This window comes from Salmo salar, chromosome 01 (genome assembly GCF_965601325.2).
Source record: "Salmo salar chromosome 01, fSalSal1, whole genome shotgun sequence".
Classification (NCBI taxonomy): Eukaryota; Metazoa; Chordata; class Actinopteri; order Salmoniformes; family Salmonidae; genus Salmo; species Salmo salar.
In genome coordinates, this window is record NC_138291.1 from 123,345,590 (window position 1) to 123,373,540 (window position 27,951).

Genomic DNA, 27,951 nt, shown 5'->3' on the forward strand with positions numbered 1-27,951 from the left:
TGTGTGGCGGAGGAGTGATCCACATCACAGATTGGTGTTCCATCCTACTGGCCTTCCTCTGTGTGGGGGAGTAGTGATCCACATCACAGATTGGTATTCCATCCTACTGGTCTTCCTCTCTGTGTGGCGGAGTAGTGATCCACATTTGAGATTGGTGTTCCATCCTACTGGCCTTCCTCTCTGTGTGGCGGAGTAGTGATCCACATCACAGATTGGTGTTCCGTCCTACTGGCCTTCCTCTGTGTGGCGGAGTAATGATCCACATCACAGATTGGTGTTCCGTCCTACAGGCCTTCTCCGTGTGGGGGAGTAGTGATCCACATCACAGATTGGTGTTCCATCCTACTGGCCTTCCTCTGTGTCGGGGAGTAGTGATCCACATCACAGATTGGTTCTCCATCCTACTTGCCTTCCTCTGTGTGGAGGAGTAGTGATCCACATCACAGATTGGTGCTCCATCCTACTGGCCTTAATCTGTGTGGGGAAGTAGTGATCCACATCACAGATTGGTGTTCCATCCTACTGGCCTTCCTCTGTGTGGGGGAGTAGTGATCCACATCACAGATTGGTGTTCCATCCTACTGGCCTTCCATTGTGTGGGGGAGTAGTGATCCACATCACAGATTGGTGTTCCATCCTACTGGCCTTCCTCTGTGTCGGGGAGTAGTAATGCACATCACAGATTGGTGCTCCATCCTACTTGCCTTCCTCTGTGTGGCGGAGTAGTGATCCACGTCACAGATTGGTGTTCCATCCTACTGGCCTCCCTCTGTGTGGCTGAGTAGTGATCCACATCACAGATTGGTGTTCCGTCCTACTGGCCTTCCTCTGTGTGGGGGAGTAGTGATCCACATCACAGATTGGTGTTCTCTCCTACTGGCCTTTGTGTGGGGGAGTAGTGATCCACATCACAGATTGGTGTTCTCTCCTACTGGCCTTTGTGTGGGGGAGTAGTGATCCACATCACAGATTGGTGTTCCATCCTACTGGCCTTCCTCTGTGTGGCGGAGGAGTGATCGACATCACAGATTGGTGTTCCATCCTACTGGCCTTCCTCTGTGTGGGGGAGTAGTGATCCACATCACAGATTGGTGTTCCATCCTACTGGCCTTCCTCTGTTTGGGGGAGTAGTGATCCACATCACAGATTGGTGTTCCATCCTACTGGTCTTCCTCTCTGTGTGGGGGAGTAGTGATCCACATCATAGATTGGTGTTCCATCCTACTGGCCTTCCTCTCTGTGTGGGGGAGTAGTGATCCACATCACATATTGGTGCTCCATCCTACTGGCCTTCCTCTGTGTGGGGGAGTAGTGATCCACATCACAGATTGGTGTTCCATCCTACTGGCCTTCCTCTGTGTGGGGGAGTAGTGATCCACATCACAGATTGGTGTTCCATCCTACTGGCTTTCCTCTGTGTGGGGGAGTAGTGATCCACATCACAGATTGGTGTTCCATCCTACTGGCCTTCCTCTGTGTGGCGGAGTAGTGATCAGCATCACAGATTGTGTTCCATCCTACTGGCCTTCCTCTGTTTGGCGGAGGAGTGATCCACATCACAGATTGGTGTTCCATCCCACTGGCCTTCCTCTGTGTGGGGGAGTAGTGATCCACATCACAGATTGGTGTTCCATCCTACTGGTCTTCCTCTCTGTGTGGCGGAGTAGTGATCCACATTTGAGATTGGTGTTCCATCCTACTGGCCTTCCTCTCTGTGTGGCGGAGTAGTGATCCACATTACAGATTGGTGTTCCGTCCTACAGGCCTTCCTCTGTGTGGGGGAGTAGTGATCCACATCACAGATTGGTGTTCCATCCTACTGGCCTTCCTCTGTGTGGGGGAGTAGTGATCCACATCACAGATTGGTGTTCCATCCTACTGGCCTTCCTCTGTGTGGGGGAGTAGTGATCCACATCACAGATTGGTGTTCCATCCTGCTGGCCTTCCATTGTGTGGGGGAGTAGTGATCCACATCACAGATTGGTGTTCCATCCTACTGGCCTTCCTCTGTGTCGGGGAGTAGTAATGCACATCACAGATTGGTGCTCCATCCTACTTGCCTTCCTCTGTGTGGCGGAGTAGTGATCCACATTTGAGAAATGTGTTCCATCCTACTGGCCTTCCTCTCTGTGTGGAGGAGTAGTGATCCACATCACAGATCGGTGTTCCATCCTACTGGCCTTCCTCTGTGTGGTGGAGTAGTGATTGGTGCTCCATCCTACTGGCCTTCCTCTGTGTGGCGGAGTAGTGATCCACATCACAGATTGGTGTTCCGTCCTACTGGCCTTCCTCTGTGTGGGGGAGTAGTGATCCACATCACAGATTGGTGTTCTCTCCTACTGGCCTTTGTGTGGGGGAGTAGTGATCCACATCACAGATTGGTGTTCTCTCCTACTGGCCTTCCTCTGTGTGGAGGAGTAGTGATCCACATCACAGACTGGTGTTCCATCCTACTGGCCTTCCTCTGTGTGGGGGAGTAGTGATCGACATCACAGATTGGTGTTCCGTCCTACCGGCCTTCCTCTGTGTGGGGGAGTAGTGATCCACATCACAGATTGGTGTTCCGTCCTACTGGCCTTCCTCTGTGTGGTGGAATTAGTGATCGACATCACAGATTGGTGTTCCGTCCTACTGTCCTTCCTCGGTGTGGCGGAGTAGTGATCCACATCACAGATTGGTGCTCCATCCTACTGGCCTTCCTCTGTGTGGGGGAGTAGTGATCCACGTCACAGATTGGTGTTCCATCCTACTGGTCTTCCTCTCTGTGTGGCGGAGTAGTGATCCACATTTGAGATTGGTGTTCCATCCTACTGGCCTTCCTCTCTGTGTGGCGGAGTAGTGATCCACATCACAGATTGGTGCTCCATCCTACTGGCCTTCCTCTGTGTGGCGGAGTAGTGATCCACATCACAGATTGGTGTTCCATCCTACTGGCCTCTCTCTGAGGTAATCACACAGCTCTGAGTATCTCTCGCCAGCTGTCACAGTTTCCCGTCAGCTTCTGATTGAGATCAATTAAATGATCATGGCAACGCTGTGCCTCGTTGTGTTGTGCCCACAGAGCGTTTTCACTCAGAGGCCTGAAATATACATTTGTTTGTGTTTTGTTTGAGAGGGGGACTGAAGAGGAATAGAAGGCACACCCTGGTGTTTTGTAATAACACCCCTTATTCTTTCCTAAAACCTTCAACTGGTTTAGAACGGCCCTTTAGGGATATCAAATGAATTTCTAACACCCACTGAACCTCTTATATCAAACAGCACTAATGAAATCTATTTCGTCCATCTTTCTCTTTCTCCCTTCCCCCCCTCTTTCTCCCCCCCTCTATCTCTCTCTTTTTTCCCCCCTCTCTCCGTTTCGCTCTTTCGCTGTCTTTTTTCTCTCTCTCGTTCTCTCTTCCCCCTCTCTTTCTCCATTTTTTTCTTTCTCTCTCTCTCTATCTCTCTTTTTTCCCCCCTCTCTCTTCGTTTCGCTCTTTCGCTGTCTTTTTGTCTCTCTCTCTCTCGTTCTCGTTCTCTCTCTCTCTCTTTCGTTCTCTCTCGTTTGCTCTCCCTCTCTATCCCTCAGTGGTTTAAAGCAGGGACAGAATATGGAGCCAGTCGAAGGGGTAGTCTCTGGGATTCTGGGGCCTTGTCTATGGCTTAACAGATGGTTTCTCAGAAGCCACTGTGGGAGGGCGGGAGGCAGGGCAAGGTTATGAGCAGGGTATCAGGGAGGTAGTGATCCTCTCAAACTGTGATTGGCTGATCTCTACTGTGTATGTGACCTATAGTCACCTGGTGGCTGAAGGATGAAGTAGGTGACAGGTGTGAACCTACCCGTGGTGCATTGTGGGGCAGAACTCCTCTGGTGGTCACAACATGGAGGTTACAGCAGCTTAGAGGTGAAGTGGTATATTGGCTAGACCGGGTGAAGCTGAGTGGCCAGACTGACCTGGTCTGTCTCCAAGCTGTATCTTTCACAGCTCAGATCACGTTCTGGCAGTTCAAAAGATCCAAAAATGGCCTATGGACATGATCTTTAGCCAAAGGGTAAAAGTACGAGGATTTGGCTTCAGTAGTGAATGTGAATTTATTTTGAATTTCCCTTGAAGGGGAACGGCTGGAGGAGGCTGGTGGGGGAGGTATAGGATGATGAGCTCATTGTAATGTCTGGAATGGAACAAATGGAACGCTGGCAAACATTGTGGTTTACGTATATTTATTATTATTTATTTTTTTTACAACATTTTTCTTCCCAATTTCGTGATATCCAATTGGTAGTCACAATCTTGTCTCATCGCTGCAACTCCCCAACGGGCTCGGGAGAGGCGAAGGTCGAGTCATACGTCCTCCGAAACATGACCCGCCAAACCGCGCTGCTTCTTAACTTCTTGTTAATCCAGCCGCTTTGTCAGATATACCATACGATTATCTGAGGACAGCGCCCCCCTTACAAAAGCATACAAACATTTTCCAACCAAGTAGAGGAGTAACGAAAGTCAGAAATAGCGAGAAAATGAATCACTTACCTTTGAAGATCTTCATCTGGTTGCAGTCACAAGAGTCCCAGCTACACAATAAATGTTTGTTTTGTTTGATAAAGTCCCTCTTTATATCCCAAAAACTTGGGATATCATTTTTGTGTTCAGTAATCCACTGGCTCAAAGACGTTCAAAACATGCAGACGAATACATTCTAATAGTACCGGTAAAGTTCGTCGAAACATGTGAAACGATGTTTATAATTAATCCTCAGGTTGTCAATTGTCTAAATAATCGATAATATTTCAACCGGACAATAACGTCTTCAATAGAAAGGAAAAACAATGAAGGGCGCGCACTCGGTCATGCGCACAAACCAGCTCTGATTGATTCTACAGTCCACTGACAGAAAGGTCACATTCTTCTTCATTTTTCAGAAAACAAGCCTGAAACAATGTCTAAAAACTGTTGACATCTAATGGAAGCCATAGGAACTGCAATTTGGGTCCTAACCCATTAGAAACTCAATAGGCATTCAATTGAAAACTACCCACATCAAAAAAATCCCACTTCCTGGATGGATTTTCCTCAGGTTTTTGCCTGCCATATCAGTTCTGTTATACTCACAGACATTATTGTAACAGTTTTGGAAACTGTAGAGTGTTTTCTATCCAAATATACGTATGTGCATATCCTAGCTTCTGGGCCTGAGTAACAGGCAATTTACTTTAAGCACGCTTCTCATCCAGACGTCGAAATACTGCCCCCAAGCCATAAGAAGTGGCATCAATAAGGGATCATAGCTTTCACCTGAATTCACCTGGTTAGTCTATGCCATGGAAAGAGCAGGTGTTCTTTAATGTTTCGTACACTCAGAATATATGACTTTATAAAGCCAAAAACAAATTGTATTTTTCTCTCCCAGGTGTCTTCAGAATATGCCCTCAGGACGGCAGCACTATGACCTTGAACCTGAACTCGTCCAGCTCTTCCCCCTCTGTAGACCCCAGTATGTACCTGAACAACAGCTCCCCAGGGTTGAGGGTCTACGCCGACAACGATATCCTTGGCCTTGTGCTGGACAACGACTCCATTACCAGGGACCTCACCAACCTGACCAGGTTAGAGGGTTAGAAACCGAATCCCAGAGGTGACTCTCTGAAGGGAATTTGTAGGGAGTGAGCCGGGAAAACTGGAAGAGTTTCTGGAATTCATTATCCTAGATACCATCTCCTGCCTGTTGTGCCCTTGAGCAAGAGATTTAACCTCTAAACTGCTCCAGGCGTGTTGCACTGTGGCTGAGCCATTCCTACAACCTCTCCGTGGGTGTCTGTTCGTCTCGGGAGGGTTGGGATAAAGGAAATACATTTCAGTTTCAGTGTTACAATGTAATCATCTTGTTCTTCTTCGATCCAGCCTGTCCAACGCCTCCCTCCTTGATCCCATGGTGACCTATGACCCTCTGGGAGGTCACACCATCTGGCAGGTCATCCTGATCGTGTTCCTCACCGGGTCTCTGTCTCTGGTCACCGTCGTGGGAAACATCCTGGTGCTCATCTCCTTCAAGGTAGATTGTAGGCCTAGACTAACGTTACATTGTATTATGATTGCCTGTAGTTGTTTAAGTAGGCTTGTCTGAGCCAGAATGGCCCACAGGGCATGAGTCTATCTCCTGTTTCTGTAGCGCGAGGTAGCTTGATAGCATGTGTATTATCGCAGGTCGTAATTATTGCAGGGGCGAACAGTACGTGCCTCAAAACTCTTACTGAATGGTTCAAAACATTGTTTTTAACAGCGTTCAACATCATATGTCTAGTTAATTGATATTATACTGTGGGAGTGGCACTTTAATAATGGATGTTTCTCTTCTCTCTTCCAGGTGAACAAGCAGCTGAAGACGGTCAATAACTACTATCTCCTCAGTCTGGCCTTCGCTGACCTCATCATCGGTATTTTAATTCTACTTCCTGTTTTCATATGTCTGTATAGATGATGTAATGTATCACAGCTGATATTTAATAATATATTGTACTATGATTGCCTACAGTGTCTCACAAATGTGTAATATGTACTAGTCAGTTACTGTAATATCAAATGTGTAATATGTATTAGTCAGTTACTGTAATATCAAATGTGTAATATATATATATATATATATATATATATATATATATATATATATATAGTCAGTTACTGTCATATCAAATGTGTAATATGTATTAGTCAGTTACTGTAATATCAAATGTGTAATATATATAGTCAGTTACTGTAATATCAAATGTGTATTATATATAGTCAGTTACTGTAATATCAAATGCGTATTATAAATAGTCAGTTACTGTAATATCAAATGTGTAATATATATTGTCAGTTACTGTAATATCAAATGCGTATTATAAATAGTCAGTTACTGTAATATCAGTGTAATATGTATTGTCAGTTACTGTAATATCAATGTAATATGTATTGTCAGTTACTGTAATATCAGAGTGAAACTAAAATACAGTGTTCTAATTCTAGGAACTCTTTCCATGAACCTCTACACTACCTACATCATCATGGACCAATGGGCTTTAGGGAACTGGGCGTGCGACCTGTGGTTGGCTATCGACTACGTGGCGAGCAATGCCTCCGTCATGAACCTGCTAGTCATCAGCTTCGACCGCTACTTCTCCATAACTCGACCTCTGACTTACCGGGCCAAGAGGACCACCAAGAGAGCTTTGACTATGATCAGCATGGCCTGGTCCGTGTCCTTCGTCCTGTGGGCCCCGGCTATACTCTTCTGGCAGTATATTGTAGGGGAGCGCACCGTACCGCCTGGAGAATGCTTTATCCAGTTTCTCTCAGAGCCTATTATCACATTCTGCACGGCCATCGCTGCTTTCTACCTGCCGGTCACCATCATGACGGTTCTCTACTGGAGGATCTACAGAGAGACAGAGAACAGGCAAAAGGACCTGGCGGGGTTGAGGGGGTCGGGGGCAGGGAACAAGACGGGCCAGGGGGGTAGCCAGAAGGAAGAGGAGAAGAAGAAGGAGGAGGCCCAGGAAGAGGAGGCTCCCATGGTGCCCAAGACAGGAAGCTCCAGGAGCTGCAGCAGTTACGAGCTTAACCAGGCTGGTCAGAAAGGCTCTGGAGCCAAGAAGACCAGAAGACGCTTCCGGTTCTGGCCGCTGACTAGGTGGTCCAAGAAGAAGACAGTGGGAGGAGAGCCGGAACACAGCAGCTCCGATAGCTGGGACAACAACGATGGAGGCGGGGCCTCCATGGACCAATCAGACTCTGAGGACGAGGAGGGGGCGACGGAGTCAAGCCGAGCTATCTATTCCATCGTGGTCAACCTGCCGGGGATAAACTCCGCCCCTGGCAACATTCCTAACAATGACCCCCAGCTGACATCTCCTGAGGACCAGGATGCTACGAAGGACCCTCTCCGGCCACCAGGGGGCGATAATAAGGACAAAAAGACATCCTCTAATACCAGAAGGGAGAAAGACAAGGAAGACAACAGCTACCACCAACGCTCCTTCTCTAAAACCCCCGTCACTTCCTCGTCTTCCATCCAGACCTCCACCAGGAGCCACCAAACAGGGGATGAGTCCTCCACCTCTAAGTCCCCCTCCGCAGCCCCCTCGGCCCCCATATCCCTGAAGGATGCAGCCATGGCCAAGCGCTTCGCCTCCAAAGCCAAGACCCAGATCACCAAACGTAAGAAGGAGAGTGTAGTCAAGGAGAAGAAAGAGAAGAAGGCCGCCCAGACTCTCAGTGCCATCTTGTTGGCTTTCATCATAACCTGGACTCCCTATAACATTATGGTGTTGGTCAACACCTTCTGTACTGACTGCATCCCTGAGGCTCTGTGGGCTCTGGGCTACTGGTTGTGCTACGTCAACAGCACCATCAACCCCATGTGTTACGCCATGTGCAACCTCACCTTCAGGAATACCTTCAAGATGATTCTGCTCTGCCGCTGGCAGGACATCAACAAACGCAACAAGTCTCAGTTCCAGCAGAGGCAGACAGTCGCCTTCCGCAAGAAGGAACCCTAGCAGGTTTAATCTACTGGGGCCCTGGGTCAGCTGTAGGACTCTGTCGGTACTGCCTCTCTGGGATTGTTTAACAGGATAGTTGGCCAAGGGAGATGGACTGTACTTTACAAGCCTTTCTCAACGATGAAGAGATGACATAATAATACAAAGAAAAATAGTAACACAACAAATAAAATACACAATTATTTTCAATTATCTCTGCATCTCTTCCAACTATTTACATTTTCTTCACAACTGACACACCAGTTTGGTGCCAAAACATTGACAACAAAGACATACTGACAACAAAGACATAGTAAAATCATTAAAAACGGTCTACAAAAACACAGGATATTTCATTCTGAATCTATCACATTTAACAGCAATGGTTTTCACCAACTTGATGGTTTATATTTAGAATAATGTTTTACAGCTTTGTCATTCTATTTTTAATTTTTAAATCATATATGTTGAATGTGATAAGGCCACACAGATGACCAGGGATATTTATACACGGAGGGAAGGGGAGATTTAATGTTTAGGGCACCTAAACCCAACAGAATATTTATTTTACATTTTAGTCATTTAGCAGACGCTCTTATCCAGAGCGACTTACAGTAGCGAATGCATACATTTCATACATTTAATTTCATGCATTTGTTTTGTACTGGCCCCCCGTGGGAATCGAACCCACAACCCTGGCATTGCACACACCATGCTGGCATTGCAAAGACCATGCTCTACCAACTGAGCCACAGGGAAGTATTTATGACATATATACGGGCTGTCAAATGTATGAGAATATCTGTTGTTGTTTCCAAGCCTGGTTTTAACTGAACTGTTGCTATACAGTTACAGAACTTCCACAATCCGACAGAAATACGGTTACAGACCTTCAACAATCCTACAGAACACGGTTACAGAACTTCAACAATCCTACAGAACACGGTTACAGAACTTCCACAATTCGACAGAACACGGTTACAGAACTTCAACAATCCTACAGAACACGGTTACAGAACTTCAACAATCCTACAGAACACAGTTACAGAACTTCAACAATCCTACAGAACACGGTTGCTTTTCCAGTTGGCAGATAGATACAATTAGGTGAATCAGTGGACATGTAAAGCTGCAGTACTTTGTTAAGGTGCATTACTTTCATGTAAAGTTGCAGTACTTTAATGTAAACCTGCAGTACTTTGTAAAGGTGCAATACTTCCATGTAAAGATGCAGTACTTTGTTAAGCTGCAGTACTTTCATGTAAATCTGCAGTACTTTCATGTAAATCTGAAGTACTTTCATGTAAAATCTGCAGTACTTTCATGTAAATCTGCAATCTGCAGTATTTTCATGTAAATCTGCAGTACATTCCAAGTGCTACTCTACTCTTTGATTCCACCCAACGAGTTCTGGTGAGAAGTGACCTAATTACTGAGCCAGTAACCTTTTTCATCCCGTGTTATTTAATGTGTTTGGCTAATATTCTGTGTGGTCGCCGTTGATGATTTTAACAATGTGTCAGGTGACCATTGTGGTGGTTGTAATCGTTGCTCAAAGTGAGACAGTGTTGTTAAATACGGTTGCAAAAATTACCTGTAACTTTCTAAGAATTCTCAGGTTTCCCCCCCAAAAAAATCCTGGTAGGAAGACTCCTGGAAACAGGAGGGAATGCTGGAATCCTTCATTTGGGATTTCTGGAAAAAAACTGGGAATTTGAGGGAAAGGTACTGTAATTTTGCATCTCTAGTTGTAAAGCACAGGGCTGGTGTACAAGCTGCTTATATGATCTAAAAAATAACTGTGTGATTATGAGGTGATATTTTCATAGTGACTGTGTGGATTCTTTAAATTGACGTTTATGTACAGTATGATACAGTTCTACGCTTATTTAAAATTATTGTTATATATTTTCTATAAAATAATGTGTCTCCGAGTCTAAGATGTTCACATGTAAACGATGATGGGACAAGTTAAATTGCAATAAAGTAAAATGTATGAAAATAAATCTATGTTTTACCATTGAGACATATTGACAACAACAAAAAATTCGATATCCACAGGTCATTCTGATGAGTTTTTCATACAAGTCATATACCATAAATAAGGTAATATGTCTATGACTATAATGGTTACTAGCTATGAAACAAGTGGATCTGAGGTGAGATGTTGTCAGTGATTGACAGGTAGGAGCTCACCCAGTATCGACACCTCAAATGTTATTCTGCTCGAGTTCCTTTTATAGAATATTAGCTCAAAAGTATTGCAGATTTCCAGCACCTAAATATAAAACAGTACCAACACTCAAAAATGAATATATGTCATGCACCTATTTCAGTCCAAGTGTTTCCCATCTTTTTTTTCCTATAGACAGTTTCCAGGTGGAGAATGTCAATAACCCAACAGCGCCACCTAGTGGTATAAATGTAGTATAACTAGTACTGAATGGTTGGTTGGACTCAAACTCAGCATGTCCGGTATCTAATCTGTGTACCAGCTGGTTACTGTACTTGAAGTGGTACTGTATACATTTTAGGAGTAACTCATGTCACTTAATTAGCCTGATACCCAGACCTGTTTTGTTTTGTTTTGTTTTGTTGCTATCATTCCACACCCTTTACTCCGTGGAACGATAAGACTCGTACAGACCGGTATCCAGGCAACCGACAGACCGGTATCCAGGCAACCGACAGACCGGTATCCAGGCAACCACTTAATAACGTGGTGCAGAAAACACTCGTAGTTACGTTTTTGTCTCTTCGCTGATGTGTTGCTGGTTGTCAGGAGGACAGTTTTGTTGACAATGATGACTTTCATGGATTTCACTAGTTGACCAGGACACACAATGAATTGACCAGGACACACAATGAGTTGACCAGGACACACAATGAGTTGATCAGGACACACAATGAGTTGACCAGGACACACCAGGACACACAATGAGTTGACCAGGACACACAATGAGTTAACCAGGACACACCAGGACACACAATGAGTTGACCAGGACACACAATGAGTTGACCAGGACACACCAGGACACACAATGAGTTGACCAGGATACACAATGAGTTGACCAGGACACACCAGGACACACAATGAGTTGACCAGGTTACACAATGAGTTGACCAGGACACACCAGGACACACAATGAGTTGACCAGGACACACAATGAGTTGACCAGGACACACAATGAGTTGATCAGGACACACAATGAGTTGACCAGGATACACAATGAGTTGACCAGGACACACCAGGACACACAATGAGTTGACCAGGACACACAATGAGTTGACCAGGACACACCAGGACACACAATGAGTTGACCAGGACACACAATGAGTTGACCAGGATACACATTGAGTTGACCAGGACACACCAGGACACACAACAAGTTGACCAGGACACACAATGAGTTGACCAGGACACACAATGAGTTGACCAGAACACACAATGAGTTGACCAGGATACACCAGAACACACAATGAGTTGACCAGGATACACAATGAGTTGACCAGGACACACCAGGACACACAATGAGTTTACCAGGACACACAATGAGTTGACCAGGATACACAATGAGTTGACCAGGACACACCAGGACACACAATGAGTTGACCAGGACACACAATGAGTTGACCAGGACACACAATGAGTTGACCAGGACACACCAGGACACATAATGAGTTGACCAGGACACACAATGAATTGACCAGGACACACAATGAGTTGACCAGGACACACAATGAGTTGATCAGGACACACAATGAGTTGACCAGGACACACCAGGACACACAATGAGTTGACCAGGACACACAATGAGTTGACCAGGACACACAATGAGTTAACCAGGACACACCAGGACACACAATGAGTTGACCAGGACACACAATGAGTTGACCAGGACACACCAGGACACACAATGAGTTGACCAGGATACACAATGAGTTGACCAGGACACACCAAGACACACAATGAGTTGACCAGGTTATACAATGAGTTGACCAGGACACACCAGGACACACAATGAGTTGACCAGGACACACAATGAGTTGACCAGGACACACAATGAGTTGATCAGGACACACAATGAGTTGACCAGGATACACAATGAGTTGACCAGGACACACCAGGACACACAATGAGTTGACCAGGACACACAATGAGTTGACCAGGACACACCAGGACACACAATGAGTTGACCAGGACACACAATGAGTTGACCAGGATACACATTGAGTTGACCAGGACACACCAGGACACACAACAAGTTGACCAGGACACACAATGAGTTGACCAGGACACACAATGAGTTGACCAGAACACACAATGAGTTGACCAGGATACACCAGAACACACAATGAGTTGACCAGGATACACAATGAGTTGACCAGGACACACCAGGACACACAATGAGTTTACCAGGACACACAATGAGTTGACCAGGATACACAATGAGTTGACCAGGACACACCAGGACACACAATGAGTTGACCAGGACACACAATGAGTTGACCAGGACACACAATGAGTTGACCAGGACACACCAGGACACATAATGAGTTGACCAGGACACACAATGAATTGACCAGGACACACAATGAGTTGACCAGGACACACAATGAGTTGATCAGGACACACAATGAGTTGACCAGGACACACCAGGACACACAATGAGTTGACCAGGACACACAATGAGTTGACCAGGACACACAATGAGTTAACCAGGACACACCAGGACACACAATGAGTTGACCAGGACACACAATGAGTTGACCAGGACACACCAGGACACACAATGAGTTGACCAGGATACACAATGAGTTGACCAGGACACACCAGGACACACAATGAGTTGACCAGGTTACACAATGAGTTGACCAGGACACACCAGGACACACAATGAGTTGACCAGGACACACAATGAGTTGACCAGGACACACAATGAGTTGATCAGGACACACAATGAGTTGACCAGGATACACAATGAGTTGACCAGGACACACCAGGACACACAATGAGTTGACCAGGACACACAATGAGTTGACCAGGACACACCAGGACACACAATGAGTTGACCAGGACACACAATGAGTTGACCAGGACACACAATGAGTTGACCAGGATACACATTGAGTTGACCAGGACACACCAGGACACACAACAAGTTGACCAGGACACACAACGAGTTGACCAGGACACACAATGAGTTGACCAGAACACACAATGAGTTGACCAGGATACACCAGAACACACAATGAGTTGACCAGGATACACAATGAGTTGACCAGGACACACCAGGACACACAATGAGTTGACCAGGACACACAATGAGTTGACCAGGATACACAATGAGTTGACCAGGACACACCAGGACACACAATGAGTTGACCAGGACACACAATGAGTTGACCAGGACACACAATGAGTTGACCAGGACACACCAGGACACATAATGAGTTGACCAGGACACAATGAGTTGACCAGGACACACAATGAGTTGACCAGAACACACAATGAGTTGACCAGGATACACCAGAACACACAATGAGTTGACCAGGATACACCAGGACACACAATGAGTTGATCAGGACACACAATGAGTTGACCAGGACACACCAGGACACACAATGAGTTGACCAGGACACACAATGAGTTGACCAGGACACACAATGAGTTGACCAGGACACACCAGGACACACAATGAGTTGACCAGGACACAATGAGTTGACCAGGACACACAATGAGTTGACCAGGACACACAATGAGTTGACCAGAACACACAATGAGTTGACCAGGATACACCAGAACACACAATGAGTTGATCAGGACACACAATGAGTTGACCAGGACACACCAGGACACACAACAAGTTGACCAGGACACACAATGAGTTGACCAGGACACACCAGAACACACAATGAGTTGACCAGGACACACAATGAGTTGACCAGGACACACAATGAGTTGACCAGGACATACCAGAACACACAATGAGTTGACCAGGACACACAATGTTGAATTTAATTTTTTTCAATACGTTTTAAGGAGTGTTCTAGTTTTAAAATACACATTTTTTGACACAAGAATTATACAATATATTTGATTTAATCACACCATGTATGGAATTATGGACAGATTAATTTAGATTTTTGGTTGTTTAACATGATATGTGATTCGATCAACAGAAGGATAAGTCATTTACTAAGTGTTTTATAAATCCACTTTTTTGTTGTTGTTGTGTTATTTAAATTTGTATAATGATATGATTGACTTGTGGTACTAAAGCCATACAATCGTATGCTTGTAATATTTTCAAAGAGATATTTCATTGGAACGTTTGTTTGTTACTACCACCTGATTGACACAAACTACATGTTCACTTATGAGGATGTGATGAGTTTCTATTTTTTTGTTCCCAGTAAAACACTTCCGAAAACATTCATGTTAATGACAAATCATTTGAAGTATTTTTTTTTTTTTTATTTTTTTTTTAAATGTGTCATTTTAAAAGGGGAATAAAGTTTCATACTGTGTTTCAGTGTCCGGTCACTGATTGTTGTTGTCACACACACACACACACACACACACACACACACACACACACACACACACACACACACACACACACACACACCAAACATTAGGAACACCTTCCTTCAGAACATCCTTAATTTGTCGGGTCATGGACTCTACAAGGTGTCGAAAGCGTTCCACAGGGGATGCTGGACCATGTTGACTCCAATGCTTCCCACAGATGTGTCAAATTGGCTGGATGTCCTTTGGGTGGTGGAACATTCTTGATACACACAGGAAACTGTTGAGCGTTAAAAACAAATCCAGCAGTTCTTGACACAAACCGGTGAGCCTGGTACCTACTACCATATCCAATTCAAAGGCACTTAAATATTTTGTCTTGCCCATTCACCCTCTGAATGTTACACATACACAATCCATGTCTCAATTGTCTCAAGGCTTAAAAATCCTTCTTTAACCTGTCTCCTCCCCTTCATCTACACTGATTGAAGTGGGAGCATAGCTTTCACCTTGATTCACCTGGTCTAGTAGATGTCATGGTAAGAACATAATGTTCATAATGTTTTGTCAAGTCAGTGTATATTGGGTAAGTAATAGCAGGTATAAAGTATAGACCAGCTTTTTTTATAATGGAGGGTAAAGGGAGTCTCCTGTTTATTTCCTTATTAAACCCTTACCATGGTCATGTTTATATCTTTTGATTGTTTGTGTTTGACATAGGAACACGATATAGCGTGATAGCCAAAAATGACGCTCCCCTGGCCATTACGCTTAGGTGTTTTCTATAAATCAACCACTAGGCGTCACTATTGTATTTGTTATAGATGTCTGTATAACGTTATAGCTCTCTAGACATAGTAGTTCATTAGTGTAGTAAATTTACTTCTGTTTTCTAGTCATTCTTTTTTTTTCAAATAGTGTCAAATGCCAAAGTTGTGATCGGATTTGACTATGTGATGTTAGGTCAGAGGAAAAATCAAAACTTCGCTCAAGGAATTGACACCTGTTAGAAATGAACTGGCTGATTGAATGTGCGCGTCTTCCAGTGGACTGTGTTTAGCGGTGAACGGTAACTTCACGGAGACAACATGATGTGAGTAATGGCGGAATTTACTAGGGAAATATTTTTATTTCCCCAGCACATGTTCATTAAACCAATAACTTTCCCCATGTTCTTCACATTGATTGACACCAACACAACATGCGGTAAATTGGTAGCAATCTGGCTGAATTGTCTCAGAGCGACATTAAATTGCAATTAGGAAACAGCGTCTAAATTCTACGCCTCCGCTATGGAGCTGCTGTCATTTCCAGAAATATTAACTTAAACTGGAACTTCCTAGCCTGTTAAAACGGTTATTGGTGAGCTGAACATTTGCAGTCAGTCCATTTGTTTTAATGTGAGTATCAGGAAAGGTTCGTTTTTTGTTTGTAAGTAATTGATGGTACTATTTCTGCCCGGGGCGCGATTCACTTGGGGACGAGCGTCGAAGCGGATCGGGTTGAACGTTATCGCACACCGTTGTACCTGTCTAAATAAAGAAGAATATAGTCAGAAACATAATGTTGAAATGTAGCATGTTATGCTGAATGCAGTGAGTTATCCTGAATGACACACAACCACTTTAACCTTTATTTAACTAGGCAAGTCAGTTAACAAATTATTTACAATGACAGCCTACCGGGGAACAGTGGGTTAACTGCCTTGTTCAGGGGCAGAACGACAGATTTGTACCTTTGACCGGTGGAAATCTGTCCTTTGGTGTTTGAGAAAAGACGCCTTTTCAACTTCCTGGAAAATATGTATTTTAAAAATACTTTAAATGCCTTTTCATTCAGAAAACCTAAATTGAACATCAATGTCTGGAAAATACGTATTTTCAACGTCAATTTGCTAACTGGGACTATTCTAGTTTTTCTGGAGCCATTGTTTTGTTCTGTCCTCAGTAAGGACCTGCTCTGTGCCATATTAAGTTTGGTGGAGGAGGAATACTGGTCTGGGGCTGTTTTTCATGGTTCGGGGCCCTTAGTTCCAGTGAAGGGAAATCTGAACGCTACAGCATACAATGACATTCTAGACAATTCTGTTCTTCCAACTTTGTGGCAACAGTTTGGGGAAGGCCCTTTCCTGTTTCAGCATGTCAATGCCCCCGTGCACAAAGTGAGGTCCATAGAGAAATGGTTTGTCGAGATCGGTGTGGAAGAACTTGCCTGGCCTGCACAGAGCCCTGACCTCAACCCCGTCGAACACCCTTTGGGATGAATCAGAACGCCGACTGTGAGCCCAATCGCCCCAACATCAGTACCCGACCTCACTAATGCTCTTGTGGCTGAATGGAAGCGAGTCCCCGCAGCAATGTTCCAACATCTAGTGGAAAGCCTTCCCAGAAGAGTGGAGGCTGTTATAGCAGCAAACCGGGGGACCAACTCCATATTAATGACTTCCCAGAAGAGTGGAGGCTTATGACAGAAAAGGGGGGGACGAACTCCATATGCCCGTGATTCTGGAATGAGATGTTTGAAGAGCAGGTGTCCACATACTGTTGGACATGTAGTGTGTGTAGACATACAGAGCCTTCAGAAAGTATTCGCACCCCTTGACATTTTCCACATTTTTGTTTTGTTACAGGATTCGGATTAAAATGTATTTGTCATTTATTTTTTTTTATTTTTTTGGGGGGGGGGGTCAACGACCTACACATTCTAATGTTAAAGTAGAAAAATTATAACATTTGTAAAAAAAATATATATAAACTTGATTACGTAAGTATTCAACCTCCTGAGTCGATGCATGCTAGATTCACATTTGGCGGTGACTACAGCTATGAGTCTTTCTGGCTACGTCTAAGAGCTTTGCACACCTGGATTGTACAATATTTGCCCATTTTATTCTTTAAAAAATTCTTTAACCTCTGTCGAGTTGGTATTTGATCTTTGCTAGACAGCCATTTTCAGGTCTTGCCATAGATTTTCAAGCAGATTAAAGTCAAAAGTGTAACCAGGCCACTCAGGAACATTCAATGTCGTCTTGGTAAGCAACTCCAGTGTATAATTGCCCTCCTGTTTTAGCTTATTGCCTGCTGAAAGGTGAATTAGTCTCGCAGTGTTTGGTGGAAAGCAGACTGAACCAGGCTTGCCTCTATTCCGTTTTATTTTTTTAACCTAAAACAGTATTTCTGCCGTTTTGTTTAATCGCACAAACAGCTAATCCCACTTTGCGCTGCAACACCGCCTGGCTGGGACAGTGCGCACGTATAGAGCTGAGCACAGACATGACACTATGTCTAATTTAAGTCTGCCTGAAGTGAGCCGTTTTCCTTGTTTCTTGCCTATTTACATAGTTTTATTCATTGTAAATAAGAATTTGTTCTATAACTGACTTGCCTGGTTAAATAATGGTTATTAAATTAAAAACTGCTAAGGGAAGAGAAGACGCGGCTACTAGTCAGACTCAATCTCACCCGCACAAACATGACTGAAATCGCGTTACCCCTTAAAGGGGCAGGTGAACATTTTTGTGCATCTGATATTTCGGTTAAAGCTGTAACAGAGTATCACAGTGTGTCATAATAGCCATAAAACCCAGCGGTCAAACAGGGAAATGGTTCCAATTGTTGTTTTTTCAACCGGTCCTTTTTCCCATAGGGGATTTTAGAAACACTTTAAAATAAGGGCTGTCTTTCGGTTCCTTTTTCCCATAGGGGATTTTAGAAACACTTTAAAATAAGGGCTGTGTTTAGGTTCCTTTTTCCCATAGGGGATTTTAGAAACACTTTAAAAAAAGGGCTGTGTTTCGGTTCCTTTTTCCCATAGGGGATTTTAGCAACACTTTAATCACTGTAAAATAAGGGCTGTGTTTCGGTTCCTTTTTCCCATAGGGGATTTTAGAAATACTTTACAATAAGGGCTGTGTTTCGGTTCCTTTTTCCCATAGGGGATTTTAGAAACACTTTACAATAAGGGCTGTGTTTCGGTTCCTTTTTCCCATAGGGGATTTTACAAACACTTTAAAAAAAGGGCTGTGTTTCGGTTCCTTTTTCCCATAGGGGATTTTAGCAACACTTTAAAATAAGGGCTGTGTTTCCCGTAGGCTTACCCTGGTGTGACATTGTGCTAACTGTGTACATCTCTCTCGGCAAGGTGACTTTTTTTAATGAATATATTTGCCTGTATTTACCCACCAAAATTTAAATGCTAATTACCTACTAATGTGGCTATGTTAAAGAACTACAAATTCCACGATGATCTGGACGAGACTGCCAGCTCAAGCCAAGGGTAAGAATCTCTGGATTTAACTATCTGTTACATGTAGTAATTAATAAATTGGCTACATTCAAAAGTAACAGTCAGTATCTGGTGTGGCCACCAGCTGCATTAACTACTGCAGTGCATCTCCTCCTCATGGACTGCACCAGATTTGCCAGTTCTTGCTGTGAGATGTTACCCCACTCTTCCACCAAGGCATCTGCAAGTTCCCGGACATTTCTGGGGGGAATGGCCCTAGCCCTCACCCTCCGATCCAACAGGTCGGAGGGTGTTGGTTTTGCCTGCAATGACAATAAGCTCAGTCCGATGATGCTGTGACACACCGCCCCAGACCATGACGGACCCTCCACCTCCAAATCGATCCCACTCCAGAGTACAGGCCTCGGTGTAACGCTCATTCCTTTGACAATAAATGCAAATCCGACCCTCACCCCTGGTGAGACAAAGCCGCGATTCGTCAGTGAAGAGCACTTTTTGCCAGTCCTGTCTGGTCCAGCGACGGTGGGTTTGTGCCCATATGCGACGTTGTTACAAGAGGCCTACAAGCCCTCAGTCCAGCCTTTCTCAGCCTATTGCGGACAGTCTCAACACTGATGGAGGAATTGTGTGTTCCTGGTGTAACTCGGGCAGTTTTTGCCATCCTGTACCAGTCCCACAGGTGTGATGTTCGGATGTACCGATCCTGTGCTGGTGTTACACGTGGTCTGCCACTGCGAGGACGATCAGCTGTCCGTCCTGTCTCCCTGTAGCACTGTCTTAGAATTCTCACAGTACGGACATTGCAATATATTGCCCTGGCCACATCTGCAGTCCTCATGACTCCTTGTAGCATGCCTAAGGCACGTTCACGCAGATGAGCAGGGACCCTGGGCATCTTTCTTTTGTAGTTTTTCAGAGTCACTAGAAAGGCCTCCTTAGTGTCCTAAGTATTCATAACTGTGACCTTAATTGCTTACCGTCTGTTAGCGTCTTAACGACCATTCCACAGGTGCATGTTCATTAATTGTTTATGGTTCATTGAACAAGCATGGGAAACAGTGTTTAAACCCTTTACAATGAAGATCTGTGAAGTTAATTTGTAAAAATCCAAATATCTTTGAAAGACAGGGTCCTCAAAAAGTGACGTTTCTTTTTTTGCCATGTTTATATGCATAGTCACTTTAACCATATATTCATGTACATACTACCTCAATCAGCCTGACTAACTGGTGTCTGTATATAGCCTCTCTACTGCTACTCTCTGTTCATCATACCTGCATAGTCACTTTAACCATATCTACATACTACCTCAATCAGCCTGACTAACTGGTGCCTGTTTTTAGCCTCGCCACTTATTTTTCAATGTCTTTTTACTGTTTACTTATCTATTGTTTACCTAATACCTATTTTCGTTAACATATAAACCACACTGTTGGTTAGGGCCTGTAAGTAAGCATTTCACTGTTGTATTTGGTGCACGTGACAAATAAACTTTGATTATAATGATTCTTCATACTATACTTGCTTGTTTTGTCACAAACTGAAATTAGCCGAACTATTCGAATTTTAGCAACTAGGAAATGGAGGGGCGATTTCTGCATTGTGCAGCTTTGAAAGACACTCGGGTCACAAATGTAATTAAATTAAACAATATACCATGACTTCATACTAATTATACATTTTATTGTATTGTATGTGCATCAGCTTTTTGTGTTTTTTGTTGGTGTAATTTTAGCGAACAAAAATTTGTTGGTTGGTAAAATGTAGCTGGTCGATTTTTAATATTTAAATTTTTTACTATACATACACACTACCGTTCAAAAGTTTGGGGTCACTTAGACATTTCCTTGTTTTTTGAAAGAAAAACACTTTTTTTCCCCCCCCCATTTTAAAATAACGTCAAATTAATCAGAAATACAGAGTAGACATTGTTAATGTTGTAAATTACGATTGTAGCTGGAAATGGCAGATTTTTTTATGGAATATCTACATTGGCGTACAGAGGCCCATTATCAGCCACCATCAAATGTATTTATAAAGCCCTTTTTACATCAGCTGATATATCAAAGTGCTGTACAGAAACCCAGCCTAAAACCCCAAACAGCAAGCAATGCAGGTGTAGAAGCACGGGGGCTAGGAAAAACTCCCTAGAAAGGCCAAAACCTAGAGAGGAACCAGGCTATGAGGGGTGGCCAGTCCTCTTCTGGCTGTACAGGGTGGAGATAATAACAGAACATGGCCAAGATGTTCAAATGTTCATATATGACCAGCATGGTAAAATAATAGTAATCACAGTGAACAGGTCAGGGTTCCATTGCCGCAGGCAGAACAGTTGAAACTGGAGCAGCAGCACGGCCAGGTGGACTGGGGACAACAAGGAGTCATCATGCCAGGTAGTCCTGAGGCATGGTCCTAGGGCTCAGGTCCTCCGAGAGAGAGAGAAAGGGTGAGGGAATTAGAGAGAGCATACTTAACCTCTATGGGCTAGGTGGGACGCTTGCATCCCACCTACTCAACAGCCAGTTGAATCCAGTGGCGCGTTATTCAAATACCTTAGATATGCTATTACTTCAATTTTTCAAAAATATGACTATTTTACACAATTTTTAAGGCAAGACTCTCGTTAATCTAACCACACTGTCCGATTTCAAAAAGGCTTTACAACGAAAGCAAACCATTAGATTATGTCAGCAGAGTACCCAGACAGAAATAATCAGACACCCATTTTTCAAGCTAGCATATGTCACATAAACCCAAACCACAGCTAAATGTAGCACTAACCTTTGATCTTCATCAGATGACAACCCTAGGACATTATGTTATACAATACATGCATGTTTTGTTCATATTTATATCAAAAACCAGCTTTTTACATTAGCATGTGACTAGCATTCCCACCGAACACTGCCGGTGAATTTATTAAATTACTCATGATAAACGTTCACAAAAAGCATAACAATTATTTTAAGAATTATAGATACAGAACTCCTCTGCACTCGATATGTCCGATTTTAAAATTGCTTTTCGGTGAAAGCACATTTTGCAATATTCTCAGTAGATAGCCCGGCATCACAGGGCTAGCTATTTAGACACCCAGCAAGTTTAGCACTCATCAAAGTCAGATTTACTATAAGAAAAATGTTATTACCTTTGTTGTCTTCGTCAGAATGCACTCCCAGGACTTCTACTTCAATAACAAATGTTGGTTTGGTCCAAAATAATCCATCGTTATATCCAAACAGCGGCGTTTTGTTCGTGCGTTCTAGACACTATCCTAAAGGGTAAATAAGGGTGGCGAGCATGGCGCAATTCGTGACAAAAAAATTCTAAATATTCCATTACTGTACTTCGAAGCATGTCAACCGCTGTTTAAAATCAATTTTTATGCCATTTTTCTCATAAAAAAGCGATAATATTCCGACCGGGAATCTGCTTTTAGGTAACAGACAAAGGAAAAGAAAGCATTCGGTCGAAGCGGGCACGCGCCTAAGCCCATAGTACTCTGAGTGGCCACTTGCCAAAAGCGATAGTGTTTCAGCCAGAGCCTGCCTCGATATCGTTCAGCTTTTTCCCGGGCTCTGAGACCCTATGGAAGCCGTAGGAAGTGTCACGTTATTGCACAGATCCTGAGTCTTCAATAAAAAGAGCCAAGATGAAACACTACTTCTCAGACAGGCCACTTCCTGCTTGAAATCTCAGGTTTTGGCCTGCCATATGAGTTCTGTTATACTCACAGACACCATTCAAACAGTTTTAGAAACTTTAGGGTGTTTTCTATCCAAAGCCAATAATTATATGCATATTCTAGTTACTGGGCAGGAGTAGTAACCAGATTAAATCGGGTACGTTTTTTATCCAGCCGTGTCAATACTGCCCCCTAGCCCTAACAGGTTAAATTCACAAAGGATACCGGATAAGACGAGAAATACTCCAGATATAACAGACTAACCCTAGCCCCCGACACATAAACTACTGCAGCATAAATACTGGAGGCTGAGACAGGAGGGGTCAGGAGACACTGTGGCCCCGTCCGATGATACCCCCAGACAGGGCCAAACAAGCAGGATATAACCCCACCCACTTTCCCAAAGCACAGCCCCCACACCACTAGAGGGATATCTTCAACCACCAACTTACCATCCTGAGACAAGGCCGAGTACAGCCCACAAAGATCTCCGCCATGGTACAACCCATCACTCCAAAGTGACCCCAAAATGTTTGTGTGTGTATAATTAATAATATTTATCCTGTTTTTCTCCAGACACCATCACTGGGAGAACTGTCCCCAGCATCAAGACTTCACCATGCGTACCATCCAGACCATAGAAAACCACATCCCTGTGCTGAGGGAGAGCGTTGTCAGGACTCCTTTTACAGGGAGAACTGTGTGTCTGTTAAACATGAATACATACAGACACACTCCCAGCCAGACTCCCTGCCACAGCCAGACTCCCTGCCACAGCCAGACTCCCTGCCACAGCCAGACTCCCTGCCACAGCCAGACTCCCTGCCACAGCCAGACTCCCTGCCACAGCCAGACTCCCTGCCACAGCCAGACTCCCTGCCACAGCCAGACTCCCTGCCACAGCCAGACTCCCTGCCACAGCCAGACTCCCTGCCACAGCCAGACTCCCTGCCACAGCCAGACTCCCTGCCACAGCCAGACTCCCTGCCACAGCCAGACTCCCTGCCACAGCCAGACTCCCTGCCACAGCCAGACTCCCTGCCACAGCCAGACTCCCTGCCACAGCCAGACTCCCTGCCACAGCCAGACTCCCTGCCACAGCCAGACTCCCTGCCACAGCCAGACTCCCTGCCACAGCCAGACTCCCTGCCACAGCCAGACTCCCAGCCACAGCCAGACTCCCAGCCACAGCCAGACTCCCAGCCACAGCCAGACTCCCAGCCACAGCCAGACTCCCAGCCAGACTCCCTGCCACAGCCAGACTCCCCGTCGCAGCCCTTATAACAGCCACACTCTCCGCTATAGTCCTTATAACACCTGCTCTCCCCGCCAGACTCTCTGTCACAGCAACCACCTAGAGCCCCACCAGTACCTCTCCCTAGAGCCCCACCAGTACCCAACTCACCAGTATCAGCAGCCATGGTTTTCTCTTCCGCTGGCGAGAAGGCAGCCGGCGGAGACCTCTACTGTTGTTTCTGACGGCTGTTTCTCTTCCTCCAGCTCTGCTAGGCTCAGCACATTACACAGAGCAACAGATGGAGAGGAGGAGAGGGAGCCAGGAGAGAGAGAGCAGGGAGGAAGGGGAGAAGGATGTGGGGAGAGGGAAAGGGAGCCGGGAGAGAGCAAGCAGGTGCACGCGCATGGAAAGAGACTGCAGGGAGGAGGGGGAGAAGGGAAGCAGCGAGAAATCGAGCAGGCGCAGGGAGGAGACAGAGAGCAGCGAGAAATCACGCAGGGAGGAGGGGGAGAAGAGCAGGGAGAAATCGCACTGGCGCAGGGAGGAGGAGAAGAAGAGCGAGAGCAGGCGTACGTCGTCTTTGCATCATCAGCACTGCTCCTCTCATCATCGTCACCGGAAAGCAGCATCACAGCCTCCGCCTCGCAGCAGCTACGCAGACGTAGACGGAGGAGCAGCAGAGAAAATGGCAGCTGTTTTCAAAGGCATGTCCTGAGTCTCAGCGCCAGACAGAAGTGGAGGCTGAGATCCTGCATCATGGGGAACCAGGAGGGGAAGCAGAAGAAGGGGGAAGGATACGGACAGGACGTAGCAGACCATACCACCGGAGAGTCTCGTCACGCTGATGGCACAAACAAAGGATTTCACCACGGCAAGAAATCCCACGGAAAACATGGCAAAGGAGGAGGGGGGGAGGAGAAGAATAATAAGAAGAAGGAATCTAAATCCTCTGTGTTCTCTATCAGGAAGAGGAAGAATCTGAAGGGGAAGGGATCGACGGGGGGATCCAGGGAGGACGTGTTGTCTTCTCAGAATGAGCTGGACTCCGCTCACTCTGCTCTCACCAAAACACCAGACCTCTCTCTGTCAGCTGACGAGCTGGGCCAGTCTGACACCGAGGGACTGACAGAGCCTGGTGATCGGCATGGTGCTAGGAATCATGGTTGTATCAGGACGGAGAGCCGGCAGCTCACGGGGGAGAGCCGGCAGCCCACGGGGGAGAGCCGGCAGCCCACGGGGGCCACCACGGACACTGCTCCAGACCAGCAGGTGGAGGTTGAACAGAGAAAGAGGAGCAGCTCTGGTTCAGACGCGGACATCTATAGCTTTCACTCAGCTGCAGAACAAGAGGACCTGCTAGCTGACATCCAGCAGGCTATTAGACTACAGCAGGGGGTGATTATCTCCACCGCTGAGCTGAGTGAAGAGCTGGGTTGGGGAGGGTGGAGGAAACAGAGGTCTGACGAAGTTATAACTACCCCCAGTCCCACTGAACAAACCCCCCCACCGGAGCCTCTCACTGCCCCAGAGGCAGCCCTCGTCACTGGCCGGGAGAACGGCCTGCTTTCTAAACTGTCTTCCTCCCTGGAGGAGGAGGAGGAGGAGGAGAGGGGAGAAACCACTGCTATAGATGAACTAAACTGGGAGCCGAGAGGGGCTGAAACAGAACTGGCCCTTTGTGCCTCCTCTTTCTCTGGGACGGAGGAGGAGGCATTGAGCTGCCAGGAGGTGAACGGTAACACTCAGCCCCTCTCTCAGCCCCCCACAGCCCAGACAAACGGCCATGTTACCAAGACAACCAGTGCTACCAGCTTCCCAGACCTCACAGCCTCCTTTGAGAGCGCTGTGGAGTCTCCTCTCAGAGAGGAGAAGGAGGTGTTGGAGGAGGTGGAGGAAATGGAGGAGGAGGAGGAGAATGATCTGGACATGCCTCCCCTGTCAGCCGAGAGCCTTAGTCACAGTGATGCGACCACGAGCCACGAGGACATAGACCTGAGCTCTGGCAACGCCTCCGAGGCAGAGGGGAGGGTGGGGGACTGGGTGGGGGCAGGGGTGGGGGCTGCAGTCAGCGTTGAGTCCCTGGAGTGTCTTAGCAGGGGGGATCTGAGGTGCTCTAAGCCTGCCGACGACCCCCTGATCACCCAGAGGAGGAAGAGCAGTGTGTCCTTCTCTCCTTGGCCCTCTCAGGAGAGCCCTAGCCTGGCCACGCGCCTCAAGTCCACCCTAACCTCCACCCTTCCATCCTACAACCACTCCTCCTCAGGCACCGGCCCCACAGTCAAACCCTACCCTCCCATTTACCCTTCTTACATCAAGACCACCACCAGGCAGCTCTCTGGCTCCCCAGGCACCTCGCCCTCACAGAGCCCCTTGTTCAGCCGGCGCTGCCACGACCTGGGACACCGCACGGAGAAGTGGAGGGTTAGACGACAGCGCTCCCACAGCATCGCTGGTCCCCTCAGCTGGTCCGCGGACTGGACCGAGGAGCTGCAGAGGGAGCGCCCAGCCAAGGCAGGATCAGCAGACTACCTGGAGGGGTACGGAGGGTCGGAGGACAGGCTGAGGGGTGGCAGTCAGCCCCTGTGTGCCACACGGCGATCCTCCACCGGACAGGTGTCTACCTGCAGCTTCCACGACATCTTCACCGGTGAGTTTTAGTCAACCTTTATTTTCACAGGGACTCCCATTGAGACCAAGGCCTCTTTCACAAGTTGTTGTTTTTGTTTATGTTGTGATGACAAAAGTACCAAAATGTATGCTCTCACTGTTGTAAGTCACTCTGTATAAGGGACAGAGTATTGTATTGAGGCAGCAGGTAGTCTAGTGGTTAGAGCATTGGGCCAGTAACCGAACGGTTGCTAGATTGAATCCCCGAGCTGACGAGGTTAAAATCTGTCGTTCTGCACCTGAACAAGGCAGTTAACCCACTGTTCCCCGTTAGGCCGTCATTGAAAATAAGAATTTGTTCTTAACTGACTTACCAAGTCAAATAAAAATAAAGTATACACATGTAAAACTGTTGTGTCCTGCATCAGAGCTGTTGTGGAACTAGGAGGGTAGGCTCGGCTGCTGTTGTGGAACTAGGAGGGTAGGCTCGGCTGCTGTTATGGAACTAGGAGGGTAGGCTAGGCTGCTGTTGTGGAACTAGGAGGGTAGGCTAGGCTGCTGTTGTGGAACTAGGAGGGTAGGCTAGGCTGCTGTTGTGGAACTAGAGTGTTTAATAGGCAGGATTTGGACAGTGGTTCATTCCTTCTCTAAGTACTTAGCGTAAACAAACATGCTATTGAGATGCGTGGTGGTCAGTTGGCAAAGTGAGACAGTGATCTTTGTTTTGGTGCCTTAGCTCTTTAACTGTGAACTAATGGAAGAGAGAAGAGCTCTCCCTCGGACTGACGGACCAAATTAAACGTTTTCCTACTGGAGAGGGTGACAGGAGATGGAGGGAGTCCCTCCCGATCGTGACCCCCCCCTCGGTCGGTCCGTCCCTCCTCATCCCTGGTCTTGGCTGTGGACAAGGTTAATATTTCATGCTTTAAAGCTGGGATGTCAAACTCATTCCATGTAGGGCCTAGTGCCCGCTGGTCTTTCCCTTCAATATAGACCTGGACCACCAGGTGAGGTGGAGTTGATTTACTAATTACTGACCTTAATTCATCAATCATGTCCAAGGGAGGAGTGCGGACCGACAGACACTCGCTCCTCCGTGGAATGAGTTTTACATGTGAAGCTTTAAAGGGTTTCTGATGCATGTCACT

General features: G+C 45.9%; 2 protein-coding genes across 2 annotated transcripts in view; both read left to right on the top strand.

The window, feature by feature from the left end:
- Positions 1-5,888: 5,888 nt before the first annotated feature.
- On the top strand, positions 5,889-8,515 carry LOC106560356 (muscarinic acetylcholine receptor M3-like). The gene is made up of 4 exons (XM_082973476.1): positions 5,889-6,030; positions 6,343-6,412; positions 6,984-7,472; positions 7,518-8,515. The coding sequence occupies exons 1-4, from the start codon at positions 5,908-5,910 to the stop codon at positions 8,513-8,515; spliced, it is 1,680 nt and encodes a 559-aa protein (XP_082829602.1). The 5' UTR covers positions 5,889-5,907.
- A 7,430-nt stretch (positions 8,516-15,945) lies between these two features.
- Positions 15,946-27,951, top strand: part of LOC106594565 (formin-2) — a 137,514-nt gene continuing 125,508 nt past the window's right edge. The window contains exons 1-2 of the mRNA XM_082978787.1: positions 15,946-16,122; positions 23,536-26,843. Coding sequence (XP_082834913.1) covers positions 16,118-16,122; positions 23,536-26,843 — 3,313 coding nt within the window. The 5' untranslated portion in view covers positions 15,946-16,117. The remainder of the gene's footprint in view (positions 16,123-23,535; positions 26,844-27,951) is intronic.